Source organism: Grammomys surdaster, unplaced genomic scaffold (assembly GCF_004785775.1).
Source record: "Grammomys surdaster isolate TR1022 unplaced genomic scaffold, NIH_TR_1.0 128, whole genome shotgun sequence".
NCBI classification, from domain to species: domain Eukaryota; kingdom Metazoa; phylum Chordata; class Mammalia; order Rodentia; family Muridae; genus Grammomys; species Grammomys surdaster.
In genome coordinates this window covers 611,796-629,105 of record NW_021604586.1, presented here as the reverse complement: position 1 = coordinate 629,105, position 17,310 = coordinate 611,796, and the positions used below count along the sequence as shown (strand labels likewise).

At 47.0% G+C, this 17,310-nt stretch overlaps 1 protein-coding gene across 1 annotated transcript in view; it reads left to right on the top strand.

The window, feature by feature from the left end:
- Positions 1-17,310, top strand: part of Cdyl2 (chromodomain Y like 2) — a 160,009-nt gene that overhangs the window by 94,941 nt on the left and 47,758 nt on the right. The window contains exon 2 of the mRNA XM_028753450.1: positions 14,621-15,203. Coding sequence (XP_028609283.1) covers positions 14,621-15,203 — 583 coding nt within the window. The remainder of the gene's footprint in view (positions 1-14,620; positions 15,204-17,310) is intronic.

The window sequence follows — 17,310 nt, the reverse complement described above, 5'->3', positions numbered from 1 at the left end:
TGTTTTAGACTCCGATTCCTATCAAAGTGTCATCTTAACTTATATGTAACTTCATCTCCAGTGGGGTACCTGGCTCCCAGAGCCTACGGTTTTCCAGTTATTTGTTCAAGCCTAATATGTGTGTATTATGTATGTATGTATGTATATCTGCATATATATATATGTATATATGTATATGTGTGTGTGTGTGTCCTCAAGTCTGTTTTATTTTTCTACTTTTTTTTTTTTATCTGTATGAGAAGCAAATTTACCCCTTACAGTCTGGTGTTTGCTAAATTCTGTGTGGTTGGTTATGGTCTGCATTTTATCTAGTTAAAATGCTTTTGTCCCCTGAAGTTATGTGGGCAGTTTCCCTATCCCCTTCACTCAGACTGTGTCTTGCCTCTGTGACCCTACTTAAGTCATTTGTCACAACTCTCATTCCATCCTACGTCCCCCTAGCACTCTGGCCGCATTGTGTGTATGGCAGGCGGAGTTGGATGTCAGGTGTCCTCCTCAATCAGGTTCCTCATTATTTTCTTGAGACAGGACCTCTCGCTGAAATTTGCTAGAGCTGACTGACTATTTTGACTAGATTGGCAGGCCACTAAGCCCCGGGGGTCCCCCTGTGTCCACCTCCCCAGCTCACTGTATATGGCTTTGTGTGGGTTCTGGGAATTCAGGGCCAGGTCCTTACACTTGGGTGACAGGCATTTCACTCACAGCCCACCCCCAGCTGTTGTTTATTTTCCTTCAGAATACATATATTGAAGGTCACTTTGTGGTCTATATATAGTTCGGTAGGCTTTGACACCTGTGTAGAGTCACACACTCATGCCTCGTCACGTAAGGCACTCGCGGCCCATAAAAATCCCCCGTGTAACCTTGTGTGATCATATTGCCCCTCCCCACTCCAGAAGTGGCTTCTGACACCCACAGATCTACTCATCTCTGTGGTTTTAGCTTTACTAGTGTGTCATACAAATGCAGCTCTGTAGTAGCCATAGCCTCTGGGTCCGTCTCCTGCCATGGTGCAGAAGGAATTTCAGATTCACTCTGGTTGCTGTACGCGAGTTGGTCACTTGCTCTTCCTTTCATTTCTGAGCAGGAGTCAGTTCTGCAGATTCCCTTCAGTTTGTTTATCTGCTTCCTTGCTGAAGGATTGCTATTAATCCGAGGTCGCAGTCATAAACAAGCGCCTGTGTAAGCGTTTGCACACAGGTTTGATTGATTTTTGGCGTGTATTGTATTCCTTTTCCTTTTTTTCCTCCTTTCATTTCTTAATGCTATTTTGGCTTTTCAAGTGGCTTTTATACCGGGAACCATATTTCACCTTTCTCATTTGATTTAAAATATTCATTTTCTTTTCTAACGTCTGTGGGCTCTTACCTACAGTAAACTTATGTTGGAGTGACTTTTGACAGGTGTCTGTTTCACAACTGCGGTGAAGTTGGAGAATGTTTGTAATCTCAGAAACTTTGCTGGTGGCTCTTGTCATTGTCTCCAGCCTGTGGCTGCGCTTCCTGTCCCATTCCATCCTTGGTGGGACTTTGATCCCAAGCCTGAGTGCTGCCTGAGATCTCCCTAGCGCTGCTGTGCTCATGCTCCTAGCTGCTGCACTTCCATCTTCTGCCCTTCGCCAAGTGTCTCCTGCGTGAATATAATGCAGTTTATTCCCTTTTGAAAATATTTCCTTGCTCAATTTTCTGTCTGCTCCAAAGAAAAAACGCTTATGACTATTCATGTCATCTTGGGGATGTTATCTACTTTCCTGAAGGCAAAGAGCTTTTTCTTTTGTAAAATATATGTAAAATCCTCCTTAGATGGAACCCCAGGGCCTTGAAGAAGCTAGACAAATACTCTTCTATTGAGCTGTATTCCCAGCATGGGGCAGGTGGGAGTATATTCTCCAGTGACAGGATGCAAAAGTCGGACCCCCTATCCTTCACTCTTCTCCATGTAAAACCGCTTTCCCTGTGTGTGTGTGTGCAAGCATGTGTTCAAGTATGTATTCGTGTGTGTACGAGTGTATGTTTGAGTGTATATGCATAGTTTACATGGATACGTGTATGTGTTTATGTGCCCATGTGTCTCTTTACATGCATGTACACATGGGGGTGTGTGTGCGTATGTCATCCAGACATCACTGTTGGATGTGTCTTCCTCATGAGACAGGGATATGGTGATTTGGCAAGGCTAGCTGGCCACTGAGCCCCAGGGGTCCTCCTCTTGCTACGTGTCCAGGAGCAGGAGCGAACTTCCACAGGTGCACAAGAGCCCAGGAGTATGCCACTGTCCCAGGCTTTAGATCTGTGCGTCTGCATTTTACCGAGAGAGCCATGTCCACAGCCTCTTATAGAGCATTTGCTATAATTGTTATCTGAAATGCTTTTGGACTCACATGCAACTCTTGGTCCATATTTGTGCTTTTGTTGGTTAAGCACTTAAATTATTTGCTTTTGCTTTTCCTCATCCCCTGGACACATCAGACTAAACCCTAGATTCTCACTTAAGCTTACTGTTTCTCCTCAGTCCATGTATATGTATATATATTTCCTGTGCTGTTGATTGTCCATCCACTTAACAAAAACTAGCGTCATGTGGGAAGAGGGAACCCCCAAGTTAAGAAACTGTCTTCAGCAGATTGCCTGTAGGCAAGTCTGTGGGGGCATTTTTTTGATCAGTGATTGATCTGGATGGGTCTGGCCCAATATGAGAAGTGTTATCCCTGAGCAGGTGGCCCTGGGTATAAGAAAGCAGACAGAGTAAGCCACAGGAGTGGGATGGGGTGGGGTAGGGTGGAGGTTTGGGGGGTTAGCAACCCAGTAAGTAGAGTTCCTCTATGGCGTTCAGTTCCTACCTCCAGGCTCAGGGCCCTGACTTCCCTCAGTGGGTTGGTGGGGGTTATTTATTTCTTTATTTTTGCACTGTGTATTCAGATGCTGATTACCAGAGAGATCTGGTTGCAGTCCAGGTGTTGACTTTATCAAGCATTTCCTGTCTCAATGTCATGTAAAAAATGGCTTTCCATTACTTCTGATGGGTTAATAAAGAGCTGATCAACCAATAGCTGAGCAGGAGAGGAGGCAGAACTTCAGATCCCAGTTAGAGTGTCCCTAGTGGGGAGGGAGGGGGAGAAAGAGGAGGAGGAAGAAGAAGAGGAAGAAGAAGAGGAAGAGAAAGAAGAGGAAGAAGCAGCTCCGGCAATGAGGGAGAGAGAGACAGACACAGAGAGAGAGAGAGAGAGAGAGAGACAGACAGAGAGAGAGACAGAGACACTGTGAGGTGAATGAGATGTCTCCATGAGGAGGCAGATGGAGCAGGAGCAGCCAGGACAAGACTCATAAGGCAGGTAAGGAGCCACATGGCTGGGAAGTAGGCCAGTCCACCATAATAGGGGTAAACTTGATGAGAAGCCTGCCCAGATATAATACAAGAAGCTCATTAATAAACATATTAGGTCTCCATGCCTGACATTATTTCAAGACAAAGGAGGGCATGGAAAAGCCCAGTACTTTCACAGTGGGTTGTGACCTGGGAGTTGTAAGATGAAGTCAGGCCTTTCTTCCTCAAAGTTGATTTTGGTCATGGTATTTATTACAGCAGCAGCAGAGAGCACATGAGGACACCTCCTTATTCTGCCTTCTTGAGTTTAAATTTATATTTATTCGCGCGTGTGTGTGTGTGTGTGTGTGTGTGTGTGTGTGTATACTCTCATGGGGATCAGAGGACAACTTACAGAAGTCAGTTCTGTCCTGCTACCATGTAGGTTCCAGGGATTGAACTCAAGTCTTTTGACTTGGCTTTGCTGCACCTCCCACCCCCACCCCCAACGCCTTTTAAATTATAAGATTTAGGTCATACATCAGTTTTTGAAGCGTGTGTCTGAGCCATGATTTTGAAAGTGGGTGATTTGCATTTTGTTCCCTAAAACATGAGACAAGATCCTCCCTCCCCCCTTGCCTCAGAAGACTACTTAAGCAGTAAGTAGTTCAGAATTCTACAGTTCAGTGTTTAGCCCTCTCCGTGTGTGTGTGTGTGTGTGTGTGTGTGTGTGTGTATCTGTGTGTAAGTATGTAAGCTACATGAGTGTGGCCCCAGGGGTCAATGTTGGCTGTCTTTGTTCATTACTCTTCACCTCATTGTTTGAGGCGGGGTTTCTCAGTAAACCTGGAGCTTGCCATTTTAGCCAGACAAGTCTTGCAGTGAGCCTTTGTATTCCTCTGCCTCTCCCTTTACCCCATAGAACTAGGGTACCAGGTGTGTTCTAGCACACCAGGAATCTGGCTTTATACGGGTTCTAAGGATCCAAAGCCATATTCTTGAGTTTGCCCCACAAATGCTGTGTCTAAGGAGGCATCTCCCCAGCCCAGCATTCATTTCTTCGTATATTGTGTTTTAATATCTCTCAAATTGCTCTTCTGGATGGAGGAGGGCTGTCGTGTGGCAGAACAGGATTTAACTTTTTGAAATGAAGATGTTTTGTGAGTTGAGAGGCAGAGCCTTCACATTCCTCTCCCTGCCCCTCCTGTCACCATCACTGAAAGCTCTTCAGGCAGACATAGGACATAGAGTTTTGGGTACCCCCCCACACCTTTCATATGTCTTGATTAGCATTTAGGTCTCATTTCCTTCAATAATGTTGGCCGGATCTCTGTAATATAGTCTCACACCTACTGTCTTTCCTTTAAAACCAGTGGCCATTCTCCTGCCATCCTGGGGAGTGGGTGAGGCAGCGGCTGATTCCCTCCTTTGGTTTCCTGCTTGATTCTGGCTCTTTTTAGTTCCTGTGGGATTATCTTCTTCTGGCTCTTTCCCTCCTGGGCTCCTTACATGTCACTCTCTGTCCCTGTCTGTTGCTTTCATTTGATCATCTGTCCCTTTGGCATAGAGATGTCCTATTTGCTACAGAAATGGAAAATACCACCTGTCTTAGTTAGGGTTTTACTGCTGTGAACAGATACCGAGGCCAAGGCAATTCTTATAAAGGACAACATTTCATTGGGGCTGGCTTACAAGTTCAGAGGTTCAGTCCATTATCATCAAAGCAGGAGCATGGCAGCATCCAGGCAGCATGGTCTAGGAGGAGCTGAGAGTTCTACATCTTCATCTGAAGGCTGCTAGCAGAATACTGACTTCCAGGCAGCTAGGATGAGGGTCTTAAAGCCCACACTCACAAGGCCACACCTACTCCAACAAGGCCACACCTCCTAATAGTGCCACTCTCTGGGCTGAGCATATACAAACCATTATATCACCCATGCTCTCTGAAAGCATATTGTAGAAGGTCTCAATAGTATAGCTTTCTGCAAGGTTTTGGGTAGTGGCCTTACTCATATTGTAGACATTTCTATGACCTGTGAGTTCCAGATGAGAATCAGGCTTCTGTAGGGATGCGGTTCTCTTCCAGAGGACCATGGAGAGCCATCTCGATCTTTATCACCTGGTTGCCAAGTAATCTCCAGGTCAGAGGTCATCTGGAAGCAAATTTGATTTCCTTGAGCCTGGATCAAATGTCTTGATCTGGCAGTTGTCTTCTCAGAGTTGCGTTGCTGGGCAGAACACACTCTTCCTGCCTTTCAACTGGGACACATGACACATTGAAATGGGCCATTACTTCCAGAACTGTCCCTGGCCTGTCTTTCTTTCATCCAGTTCCATTTACACCCTAATGGGGTTGTTCCAGGATATGGACAGGATTCAAAAAGTGGGTCCATGTCCAGAAAGAGGAGCCCTTCAATCACTGCTGCCCGGAATGGAAATGTAGATTCCTCAAAAAATAAAAAAAAAATAAATAAATAAATAAAAAAGAAAGAAAAGAAATAGAACAACCATGTGACCCACCTGTGCCATGCCTAAGCATTCCCCCGAGGGCTCAACATCCTATCACGGTGACACTTGCACATCCAAGTAATTACTGTGTGTTCCTAAGAGCTAGGGAGTGGAGCCAGCCTCGATGTACATGAACAGATAAAGAGATCATGAAAATCTGGTATGCATCTGTAATGGACTAGTATGCAGCTGTAAAGAACAAAGAACTTTGCTGGGAAAGGGATGATTTTGGAAAGAGTAATATTGCGCCAAGGTGACTTGTAACCAGAAAGAGAAAACAAACAAACAACTCAGAACCAGCATATTTTCCGTCCTATGAAAAACACTCGCCTATGACGTGTGCCTGTGGGTAAGTGTAGTGTAGGTTACGCCTTTCTAGACATTTAGGGAAAGCCTACGTGTCTAGGAAACAGAGAGAGGATGATGAGGAAGTGTGGGGATGGGCATAGGAAAAGAGCCAGGGGGTGTGGCTCCAGGGGAAGAACAGGGCAGTGGGGATACGGGGCTTGGGGGCTTGGGAAGGAGACCCTCCAAAGCACTTTGCTTAAAAGTGTCATAAAGTCTCTTTACGTATTTAAATGTGAACTGAGAATACAGAAACGTAAAGGAGAGAAAGATGTCTCCACGGGGTTAAGGGGAATGAGTTATATTTGTATCCAGGAACGGCTAATCTAGTGATGTCCATTGGCGGGGGCGGGGCGGAGGCGGGGCGGGGGGGCAGGGCGGGGCTTTACCCTTTATTCTTTTTTTCCCCTGTTTGTTCTCCGAGGCCAATACCCATGTTGGCAAACCAAGTTCCCAATCCTGTGTGCTGGGTAGCAATGCATTCAGGAGCCCGCAAAGTCTTTGGTATCCTGAGTCCCACAGATACTGTGTTTTTCTCTTCTGCTTTCCCTGGGGGGCATAAGTTTGAAGAGAAGAGTGGGGGAAAGGAAAAGTGATTGAGGATTAGGGTTGGGGGCCTACACGGTATGACACTGGGGAAACCCAGGAGTGTGGTGATGGCGAGGGTAATCCAACCATGTAAATGTGCCATACGTGTGTGGGTAACCTCCATAATGCATGAAGAGAAAGGCTCAGAGGGTGCAGACACTCGGCCTTCTCAGGTTGGCCCCATTACACATTGTGAGGGGCCTATATAAGGCAGTCGTTGAAAAGGCGGGGGCCTGAAGCCAGGGTACTGTGGACCGTTTTGAGCTCTGATGCTCATCAGAGGTGAGGTCCTGTGCCTAGGTCCTTAACCTCCAGGGCCCTCATTTTGTCCTCTATAAAAGAGAAGGTAAAATAACTTCATTGGGTCATTCTGGGGGTGAAGTGGGTTAACGTTGGGAACATATACATCATCAACGGCTGGCTGAGTAAATGTTGGACATCACCATGGTTGGTGGCTAGGAAGCTTTGTGGGCGTGGCCTCATGGGCATGGCCCTTCGTGGGCGTGGCATGGCTCTAAATTCTTTCCTCTTTCAGCATCCTTGAGCCCTGCCTAGCTCCTTCTCAGATGTTCATCCCAGGCAGCTCTGCCTCTCTGCCTTTGTCTCTCCCAACCCCCTTCCCTTCATCCTCACAGCACTTTTCTCATCCCCCCTTACACATCCCCTGGCGCTCACTCTGTGCTGTGTGGTTTCCTGCTGGATGAGGTATGTCTCTGTTCACGATGACCATCCAGTGAACCATATCCGTGAAGCGGTATCCTGTTCTCATGCCTCCTCTCCCTGCATATTGACGATCCACAGAGCGGGTGCTTGGCTGGTAGCTTCCTATAGGTCGAGTGTGGGTAGGGAGTTGAGCTGCTGAGTCCTGTGACTTTGAGTTCAAGTCTTGATTAACCACCTTCTGGGTATGTGGAGCAAAGAAGTCGCCCGTCTTCTCTGAGACTCTGTCTCCCCGCTTGACAAATATCTATCGAGACTAATGCCCCGCAAAGACAGGGCACAGAGATGCGTCTGAACTCTTTGTTAGTGGGTTACAGAGTGCACTTCCATCATCATAGTAATGACAGTCATCCCGAGGTCACCGTGACACAGGTAACGATTGCATCAGGGTCCCCTCCCTCCCCTTGTAGTAGCATCGTCTCAAGTTAGCTGGGATCACTGAGTGTAAATGTTAATTAACAATTTAGTCGAACCCCAAGGAATAGTTCAGCATCTCATATTGCTCCTCTCTGAATAAAAAAGACGCTTGTGGGGTGTGGGCATGCCAACTCTTCTAATCCTGTTTGTGTGGTCATGGGCACATATAAGCACGAGGAGAATGAATTGACAGCCCTTCTGTTTGCAAGGAGTGAGCTCTAGATCATGACGGTGACCTGTGCAGGTAGGTGAAGTGTCAAGAGATGGAATTCCCTAGACCAGGACCACATCTCTGCTGTCAGTAGGTATGAGGAGTTGGGTGACAGGGCAGAAGTGTGTGGCTGTGTGTATGAGGGCGTGTGTGTGTGTGTTTCAGAAAAGTTAGATGTCTCAGGTAGGAAGTGTTGCAATCATGTTTGAGGTCAAGTCCAGATCACTTGAGCCTCAGCCAGCAGAGAAAAGAAGCACCAGGTTTAGTTTGAGGACCTTCTCAGAAGGGGAGCCAACACAGGGACACGGGGAAGGAGTGTGACTCACCAGAGATGACAGAGACTGAATACCAGGAGATGTTCTTTCCTATGAGTTCCCTGGGGGCATTTTGGTTTTTCAGTAAAAGCAATTTTTTTTCAAAGCCTGAAAAGTACCTTTCTTGTTTGTTCTACTCCCTGGATGAAGCCAGGTAAAGCAGTTCTGTCCACTGGCTTCCCAGTCCTCTTTCATCTCGGGACACCTTGGCCTTCTGAATATGCTTTCCCTGTATTGCAATACTTCCACCTCTCCTCAGTCCTGCTGGTAGCTGATATTGTTAAGTCTATTTCACATATGTGGAAACTGAGGTCTGGAGTGACTGGGCAAGTTTTCAGTCATAGGGAGAGAGGGTGGCAGAGTCAACAGGTTTCTTTTTTCCTTCCTTAAACAGCAGGAGACTGGGGATGATACTGTGAATTCTATTTATAGTTGATATGATGGTTTGATTATGTTTGGCTCAGAGAGTGCCACTGTGAGGAAGTGCAGCCTTGCTGGAGTAGGTTGGCCCTGTTGGTCCTGTTGGCAGTTTGGCCCTGTTGGTCCTGTTGGCAGTTTGGCCCTGTTGGAGTGGGTGTGGCCTTGTTGGAGTAGGCGTGTCACTGTGGGTTTAGCTTTAAGACCCTCATCCTAGCTGGCTGGAAGCCAATATTCTGCTAGCAGCCTTCAGATGAAGATGTAGAACTCTCAGCTCCTCTTGCACCATGCCTGCCTGGATGCTGCCATGCTCCCACCTTGATGATAATGGACTGAACCTCTGAATCTTTAAGCCAGCCCCAGTTAAATGTTGTCATAACTTATAAGAGTTGCCTTGGTCATGGTGTCTGTTCTCAGCAGTAAAACCCTTACTAAGACAGTTGGTATTGAGCTAGTTTACACATCCGGTAGCTTTATGGGTTGAATAGAGGTGGAAGTAGTGGACTATTGAAACTGTAAGTAACTTGAAGAGAACAAAACTGGTTCCCCCTCCTGTGTTCCTTCCAGCCATCTATACTCTGTACCCTTTCTGACAACTCCTGGATTCTGGAGCAACCCTACTGTGTGTAGCAGTTCTATACTTGGAAGGATTTATTCAAGGAGGTAGACACTCTCATTTTTTAGAGAGCTGATTGTCATTTGAGGTCATTTTGAGCAAGGTGGGGAAACATGCCAGGCATAGACACCAGCAAGCATGTGGTCGATATTAAATAACTTCTATTGTGGAATGTGAAAATTCCTGTTTGTCTATTGTCCACAGTCATCCAGTGAAATGGACCAGTTACTTCCTCCTTGCTCCTTGCTATATGAGTCACCAGAGGCCCAAAGACAATTATAAATGTGCTTAGGAATACATAGTAGGGCTTAATAGGGGGTTTAGCCAAGATAGTCTTGCTCCAAAGCCTAGGTTCTTGGTATTATACTAAGTTCATTTTTAATGTGACCGCCATCCAACCATATGCTCATTGCTTCATGAATCTGACCCTCTACCCATCCTTGCACCTGTCAGCTGTCTGTTCTTCTGTCATTCATCCTTTGATGGATTTACCCACTCATCCATCTATCCATCTGTTCACCCATCTGTCCGTCCGTCCATCCATCCATCCATCTATCCGTCCATCCATCTGTCCATCCATCCATCCATCCATCCATCCATCCATCCATCCATCCACCCATCTAGCCATCCATCCATCCATCCATCCACCCACCCACCCACCCACCCACCCATCCATCCATCTGTTCATCCATCCATCCATCCATCCACCCACCCATCTAGCCATGGTCAGCCAGCTGTCCATCCAAGCATTCATCTGTCCATCCATCCATGTAATCATACACTCATCATCTCTCCAACCATCCATCGTTCACCCAGATATCCATCCGTTCATGCATCTATCTACCCTTGCATCCACCTACCTACCTGTCCATCATCTGTCATGATCCACTTGCACATCCACCCACTGTGTGGCGTTGCCTTCTGCTTTACCTAGGGGAGGAATCTCTTCACTGCAGGAGCCAAGCTTGCACTTTCTAGAGCAGAGACCCCCATGCTGTCAAATATCCCTTAGCTCTCAAGAGCTCTGTACTTGCTGCTGACTCCAGGCTGGTGTCCTTGCATGAGTTACCATTCTAGGCAGGGTCAGGTTGCTCATTCCCTTTTCTGGTTCTCTCAGCTGCCCAGAGTCTCTCCTCACAGTGTGCTCAAAGGAAGCAAAGCTGCAGGCTCTTTCAGGAACCCTCAGAGCTTTTTGAGGTGTTATAATTGTCCAGCAAGACTTTTGACTCTATTGTTTGGGGCGGGGGCCAGAATGAATTGGACCTAGTTTCATCTTTTTTTTTTTAAAAAAAAGCTACTGAGTTTGTGTGAATTATGCAATGCATCTAAAACAGAGCCTTGTTAGAAAGGGAATTGTAATAGAAAGAGGTCAGTTTAAGTAGAGACGAATCAATTAAGGCGTCAGTTAAAATTGTCTGAGAGGCAGTATTATGAAGAAGAAGCGTGATCTAGCTGTGTTGATATTTATTAAAGCAGAGAAGTAAAGGTGTTATTTCTCATGGCTTCTGCTGGGGAATGATTGCAGTGGACAAAACTTCCCAACTGTCAACGAGCAAAGTCACATAAGGGCCCCTTACATCCATTAGTTTACAACAGTTGTCACCCTCGATGCACCCACCTCTGCCTCCTGTATGCTCTTTCGTAAGTTTCAGGAGCGCAGACGTGTAGCTCATCGTCGGCGAGTCAGAATTTCATTCTGTAAATGTATCTTATGGTCATTGAAACTCCCAGTTGAAGAGTAGCAATGTTGTTTCCTAAGAGACCACTTCCCTAGCATTCACAAGGTCCTGGATCCTGGGTTCAGTCTTCAGTATCACCAAAGGAAACAAGGAAAAAATATACGTTTGAATGCTGTGTTTTAAAAAAAAATTTTTTTAATGGAGTTTGAGTACTTGGAGCTGTAGAACAGAGCTCTCCACAGACCAGGCTGGCCTCAAACTCACATTTGCTTGCCTCAGCCTCCCAAGTACTAACAGTCAAAGCATGCACCAGCACATTTTTAAGAAAGATATGCTTTTTATGAATTCTTGAGAATTCTGTCCAATAATAAAGTATACTTGATCGCACTCCAATTCCTCCCTACTTTCCTAAGTCCTCCAAGGTCCCAGCATCCATCTTCCCTCCTTCCAGACTTTGTATTTTCTTACTCTCCCCTTTAGAACCTACCAGATCTAGTTTGTGCTGCCCATATGTGAATGAATGTGAGACTTCTCCCAGAATGTGGTCAATTTACCAGGGTCTGCACCTTTACAGAAAACCCTGCTCCTTCCCCAGAAGCAACTGGGGAAGGCTCAGGAGGCTTGTGACCCCTTCTCCCTCCATGTTGGACTGTTAGCTGGCTTGTTCTTATGCAAGTATTATAAAGGCAGCTGCAGCTTCTCTGAGTTCATAATTGCAGTGGCCCTGTCATGTCCAGAGGACACTGTTTCTCTCAAGTTCCCCTCCAACCTCTGCCTCTTAACTTCTGCCCCCTCTTCCTGCTTGAGCCGTAGGGTGAGGAAGTGTGATACGGAGATGTCTCATTGAGAGCCAGGCAGTGTGAAGACACGTATTATTTGCGCTTTGACTGGTCACCACTGGCAAAACCAAATTCGAATGAATAACGAGGATGAAAGGATAGTAACTGAGCTTAGGTCACGTGACATTAGGTCACATGACACAAGCCAGCAGGTAAAGGCGCTTGCCACCAAACTGATGACTCAAGTTTTATCCCTGGGTCCCACATGGGGAAGAATTAATTCCTGTAAGCTGTCTTCTGATCTCTACAAGTGCACTGTGACGTATGTACTCCCCTCCCCATACACATAATAAATAAGTCTTTAAAGTTTTAAATAAGAATGACCCTTTACTTAGGTATATCAGCTATTCACACAGACCCAGCATTACCTTGGATTTATTTGTCCCTGGAATTCAAAGGAACATGTTTCTACATAGTACCACATGGCTTATACATGGACAGTAGGTTCATACCTACTCTACTGTACCCTGGCTTGTGCACCTGGACAAGTTACCTCATGTATGATATCCTGGTTGTTTTTTTATCAAGCTGACACATACCTAGACATATCTAGAAAGAAGGCATCTGAGCTTAGAAAATTCCTCCATAAAACTGGACTATAGGCAAATAAATCTGTAGGGCATTTTCTTGATTAATAATTGGGGTGTGTGGGAGGGCCCGGCCCACTGTGGGTGGTACCAGTACTGGGCAGATGTGTTGGAATTGTATAGGAAAGCAGACTGGGGCAGCCATAGAGAGCCAAATTGCTGACAATAAACAACATTCCAACATGGCCTCTGCTTCAGTTCCTGCCCTGAGTTTCTGCACTGACTTCCCTCAGTGATAGAGTGTGACCCAAGGGTTGTAATCTAAAATAAACAATTTCTTTCCCAAGTTGCTTTTGGTTGCAGTGATGTTTTTAATCACAGCAATAGAAACCCTAACTAACGTACATAGTCCCTTCAACTGTCCCATGGGAGAATGATCTTGCCTCCCAGGCAGGATGCCTGGCACCTTGTAGCCTAGCAACAAGTGTTGGACCCCTCTCTGCCTCCACGTTGCATTCCTGTATAGAACCGGGGGGTGGGGGTGGGCACTGCCATTGGGGAGAACCCAGTTGTACTGATGCAAATCCATTTTGTCCAACATGAAAGATTCCTGCAGCTGAGACAGTTGGCCCCGCAGAGCACTTGAGAGACAAAGTTCAGGGTGAGAATTATTCTAATCCAGGCCTTCCCTCATCGACTCTGGGACTTAAGCGACTCAATCTCTCTGTGTCCTGGTGCCATCACTGTAAATCAGAGACAGAGAAGATGCTTGCTTATTGGGATGTCTGGGGAAAATGTAATCTCAGGCCATCCTTCAGTACAGTGTCCCCCTCAGAAATGCCTAGTGTATGTTAATGACAACTGTACATTAGATTTATTTTGCAAAGACTGGAGAGATGATACAGCAAGTCAAGAGCATGTACTGCTCTTTGCAGTGGACCTGAGTGAGTTTAGTTCTTAAAATTCTGCTCAGGCAGCTCATCACCCGTGACTCCCGCTCCAGGGGACCCGACACCCTCTGCTGGCCTCTGCCTGTGCTCTACACATGCCCTAGCCCACCTCAACAGACTTCTACACATGAATACAAAAACCTTATTATATAAAAATAGCAATGATATCACAAAGATAAGTTAGTATGATGCCATCTGTATTATTGTTCAATTAATAGTACTTACTTTTATAAGAATAGAAACCTTTGTCTGAAAGGGTTTCCAAAGTCAGGGTTCACTCCGCAGCCCTGAAAATAAGAATTTCCTAGAGAACGCTTGTAGTAGTGTGATTTCAGCAAGAGTGTGGGTGGGTGCTCCCAGTGGGCCTGAAGAGCCACCATGAACACAATCATGCTGTTTTAGTTTTGAGAGGGAGGCAGGGCTGCAGAGTCAAACCCAGGGCCTCATGTCTGTAAGGCAGGCGTGTTGCTGTAGCTAAGCTAAAACACCACACTTTAAGCCGAGCTCCAAAACAAGCCAGCTCCCTCCATGGCACTTCTGGGACTGTTATCTCTCTCTCTCTCTCTCTCTCTCTCTCTCTCTCTCTCTCTCTCTCTCTCTCTTTCTCTCTCTCTCTCTCTCTCCCTCCCTCCCTCTCTCCCCCTCTCTCTTTCCCAAGATTGATGGGAACAAAGACCCTTACCTAAAATAAGAAGCCCCAGAGCCTCAGGGTAGCAAAGGCTGGGCAGTTTATTTTATGACCCCGTGAAATCCGTTTGAAGCCCAGATAAAGTGCCAAGTGAGTTATGCAGGAAAGCATGGGGTAGTTTTTGTACATCCAAACACAAGGCTTTCCTTGAACACTGAGTAACTAGGGAGGTACAATCTTACATGTCACCTGTCACTTTACACTTTATTTCTCAACAGAAACTGCCGATGGCTTCCTCTCGACATGTCACATTCTTGTCTGTCTTAAGGTTCTTCAAGTACATGCCACATCTGCAGGCCACAAGCAAGCTTGACTGTTCATGATTTTGTTTCCACTCTGAATTTCCAGCTTGGGTGTCGGTGGCCAGACTACCAGATGTTTAGCTGGGACTCTCAGCCTGCCTGTCCATTTGTAGCTGGACCTAAGATGGCTTGGAGGCCCTTTGGAAAATGATCCTTGGGTCTTACTTCTTCTCACTCTTCAATCTTGCATCCCCAGGTTGAAAGGATTGTGGACAAGAGGAAGAACAAGAAGGGGAAATGGGAATATCTTATCCGATGGAAAGGCTACGGCAGCACCGAGGACACGTGGGAGCCGGAACATCACCTCCTGCACTGTGAGGAGTTTATTGACGAGTTCAACGGACTTCACCTGTCCAAGGATAAGAGGGTGAAGTCAGGGAAGCAGGCCGGAGCCTCCAAGCTCCTCCGTGACACCCGTAGCCTGCCAGTGGAAAGACTCTCCCATCGGCCCCTGGAACCTGGGAAGAGCAAATCAGCTTCCCACAAGCGGAAGCGTGTCAACTCTCCCCTGTCCAGGCCCAAGAAGGGCTCATCGGGAAAGGCTCCAGACAGGGCCACCAAGACTGTGTCCTATAGGACTACCCCCAGTGGCTTGCAAATCATGCCCCTGAAGAAGGCACAGAACGGCTTGGAGAACGGAGATGCTGGCTCCGAGAAGGATGAGTCACACTTTGGAAACGGGTCCCATCAGCCGGATTTGGAGTTGAATGACCAGCTTGGAGAGCAGGAGACCAGTGATTGTGATGGGACCCACTCCGCACTGGTGGAGAACGGAGTTGGTTTGTGGCTTTTCTTTCTCTCGGGGTTGGGTTGGTTTGGGCTGGAGGCTAGCTGTTTTGTTGTTATTGTGGTTGTTTGAGGGGGGATCTTATGTAGTCCAGGTTGGCCTCAAACTCACCAAGTATTCTAGGATGGCCTTTACCTCCCTGTCATCTGCATCTACCTCTTGGGTGTTGGGATTACATGTAAACACTGATATTTCCTGTCTTAGGTGAAGGTGGAACATGGGGCATTATGCCTGTTAGGCAAGGACTCTACCAACCAAGCCAGCCACCTTTTCAGCCCTTTGGTCTGATTTTTCTTCCAACCTAGGGAAATATCTAAGTTGCTACCTACCTTCTGTCTTTGACACTTTGCTACCTGTTAATTCTACCTTTGTCTCTCACGTGAGGGCCATGGACAATTGACCCCATACCTATGCTGGTTATTAGACACCTTCGCATGATGTGGGAATATCAAGTCACACAGGCTCACACAAGACCTATGATGGGTCACAAAGGCCTAACTACAGCCAGGCCTGTCATCCCAGCTATGTTGGGGGGCTGAGGTAGGAGGATTGCAAACGTAAGGTCACTCCGGGCTACAGGTTGAGTTCATGGTCAGCCTGGGCCACTGTCATAAGATCCTGTAATGTAAAGGGGACATCCAATCACCTCATACTGTTAAATACAGAAAAGAGAAATTCCCTACTACACTGTAGGATACCCCAGGCTGTGGTCACCACACCAGATCTACATCTCTGGGGGCAGCTCAAGAATTGTCACATCCCAGGAGACAGGAGTCATCCCCAGAGGGCCAGCACCTCCCCTGAGTCTCACTGCCTTTGCTTGCCATCTTATAGTGCCCAGTGAGGGGCTGCCTGGAGGCTGCCCTTCTGTCCACCCTATCTACAGATGGGGTTTTCCAGGCTAGCACATGATGAGCAGTGCCTGCCCTTCTGGTGTCACCAGCGTCGGTAGGTGGTGGGTTTCATTTCTGTGTCATGTCCTGCTTCGATGTAGTCAGGATGCTGCCACAAAGTGCCCAAGACTGAGTCACCACAGAAACTTAGTTCTCACAGTTCTAGCGACTGGGAGGTCCAGCGTGGAGGGAGAACAGAGTCAGGGCTGGTTTGAGGGCTGTTCCTCGTAGGTGAAGCGTGACTTCTGGCTGTGTCCACACATTGGGGATGGGACAGTACAGCTCCTGTCATGCTTCTTTAACTTTATATATATATACTGTTACTGTCTTCAGACACACCAGAAGAGGGCATCGGATCCCATTACAGATGGTTGTGAGCCACCATGTGGTTGCTTGGTTGCTGGGAATTGAACTCGGGACCTCTGGAAGAGCAGTCAGTGCTCTTAACTTTTGAGCCATCTCTCCAGCCCTTCTTTAACTTCTTTATACAGCCTCTAAGTTCAGACCAGGCTTGCCTTGGACTCACGGTTGCCCAGACTGGGCGGAGCTTCCTTTATAAAGCCACCAATCCCGTTCAAGATGGTTCCCTTCTCATGAGCTTATCACATCCAGAGGGTTTGCCTTTTGGTACTGTTAAATGGAAAACAGTTTCAAGCTGTGACTCTGAAGGGAGGGCGAACCCCAACACCCAGACCATAGGGGTCCTAACTCTCCCTGTGCCAGCTCTCTTGCCTGCTCCTTTCTGCCCTGTCTTGGAAGCTCAGGGCAGAATGTAGACTATACGTAGCTTGAGTTGGGTCATGAGTTCCTCCCTCTTAGAAGCAGAATTAAAGGCAGAGGCAGTGACCCTGGGTCATTCCAGCTTCTCATGCTGTGACAACCTCAGTTGCCAGATTGCTCCTTTGCAAAGACCTCAGTGGCTGGTGTCTTTGGGCAAGCTGTGTGTTCCAGTCTCACGTCCCCTCCGTTCTCAGAACACCTTTGCGTATCCCCACAGTCGTCTTCATATACGGAGAACAGAGCCTGAAGTCCCAGGGGCTTCGGGAAATACTTAATGGGCACATGACAATCCGTGCCCAATGTGCAGGGGCCTCAGATGCCCCTGATGGAATGAGAATGAACGTGGATGCAGGGATGCAGGTGGTACAGGCTGGCTAGGGTATGAACTAAGTGCCTGTCAGTGGTGATGCTGGGTGTGGACCACTC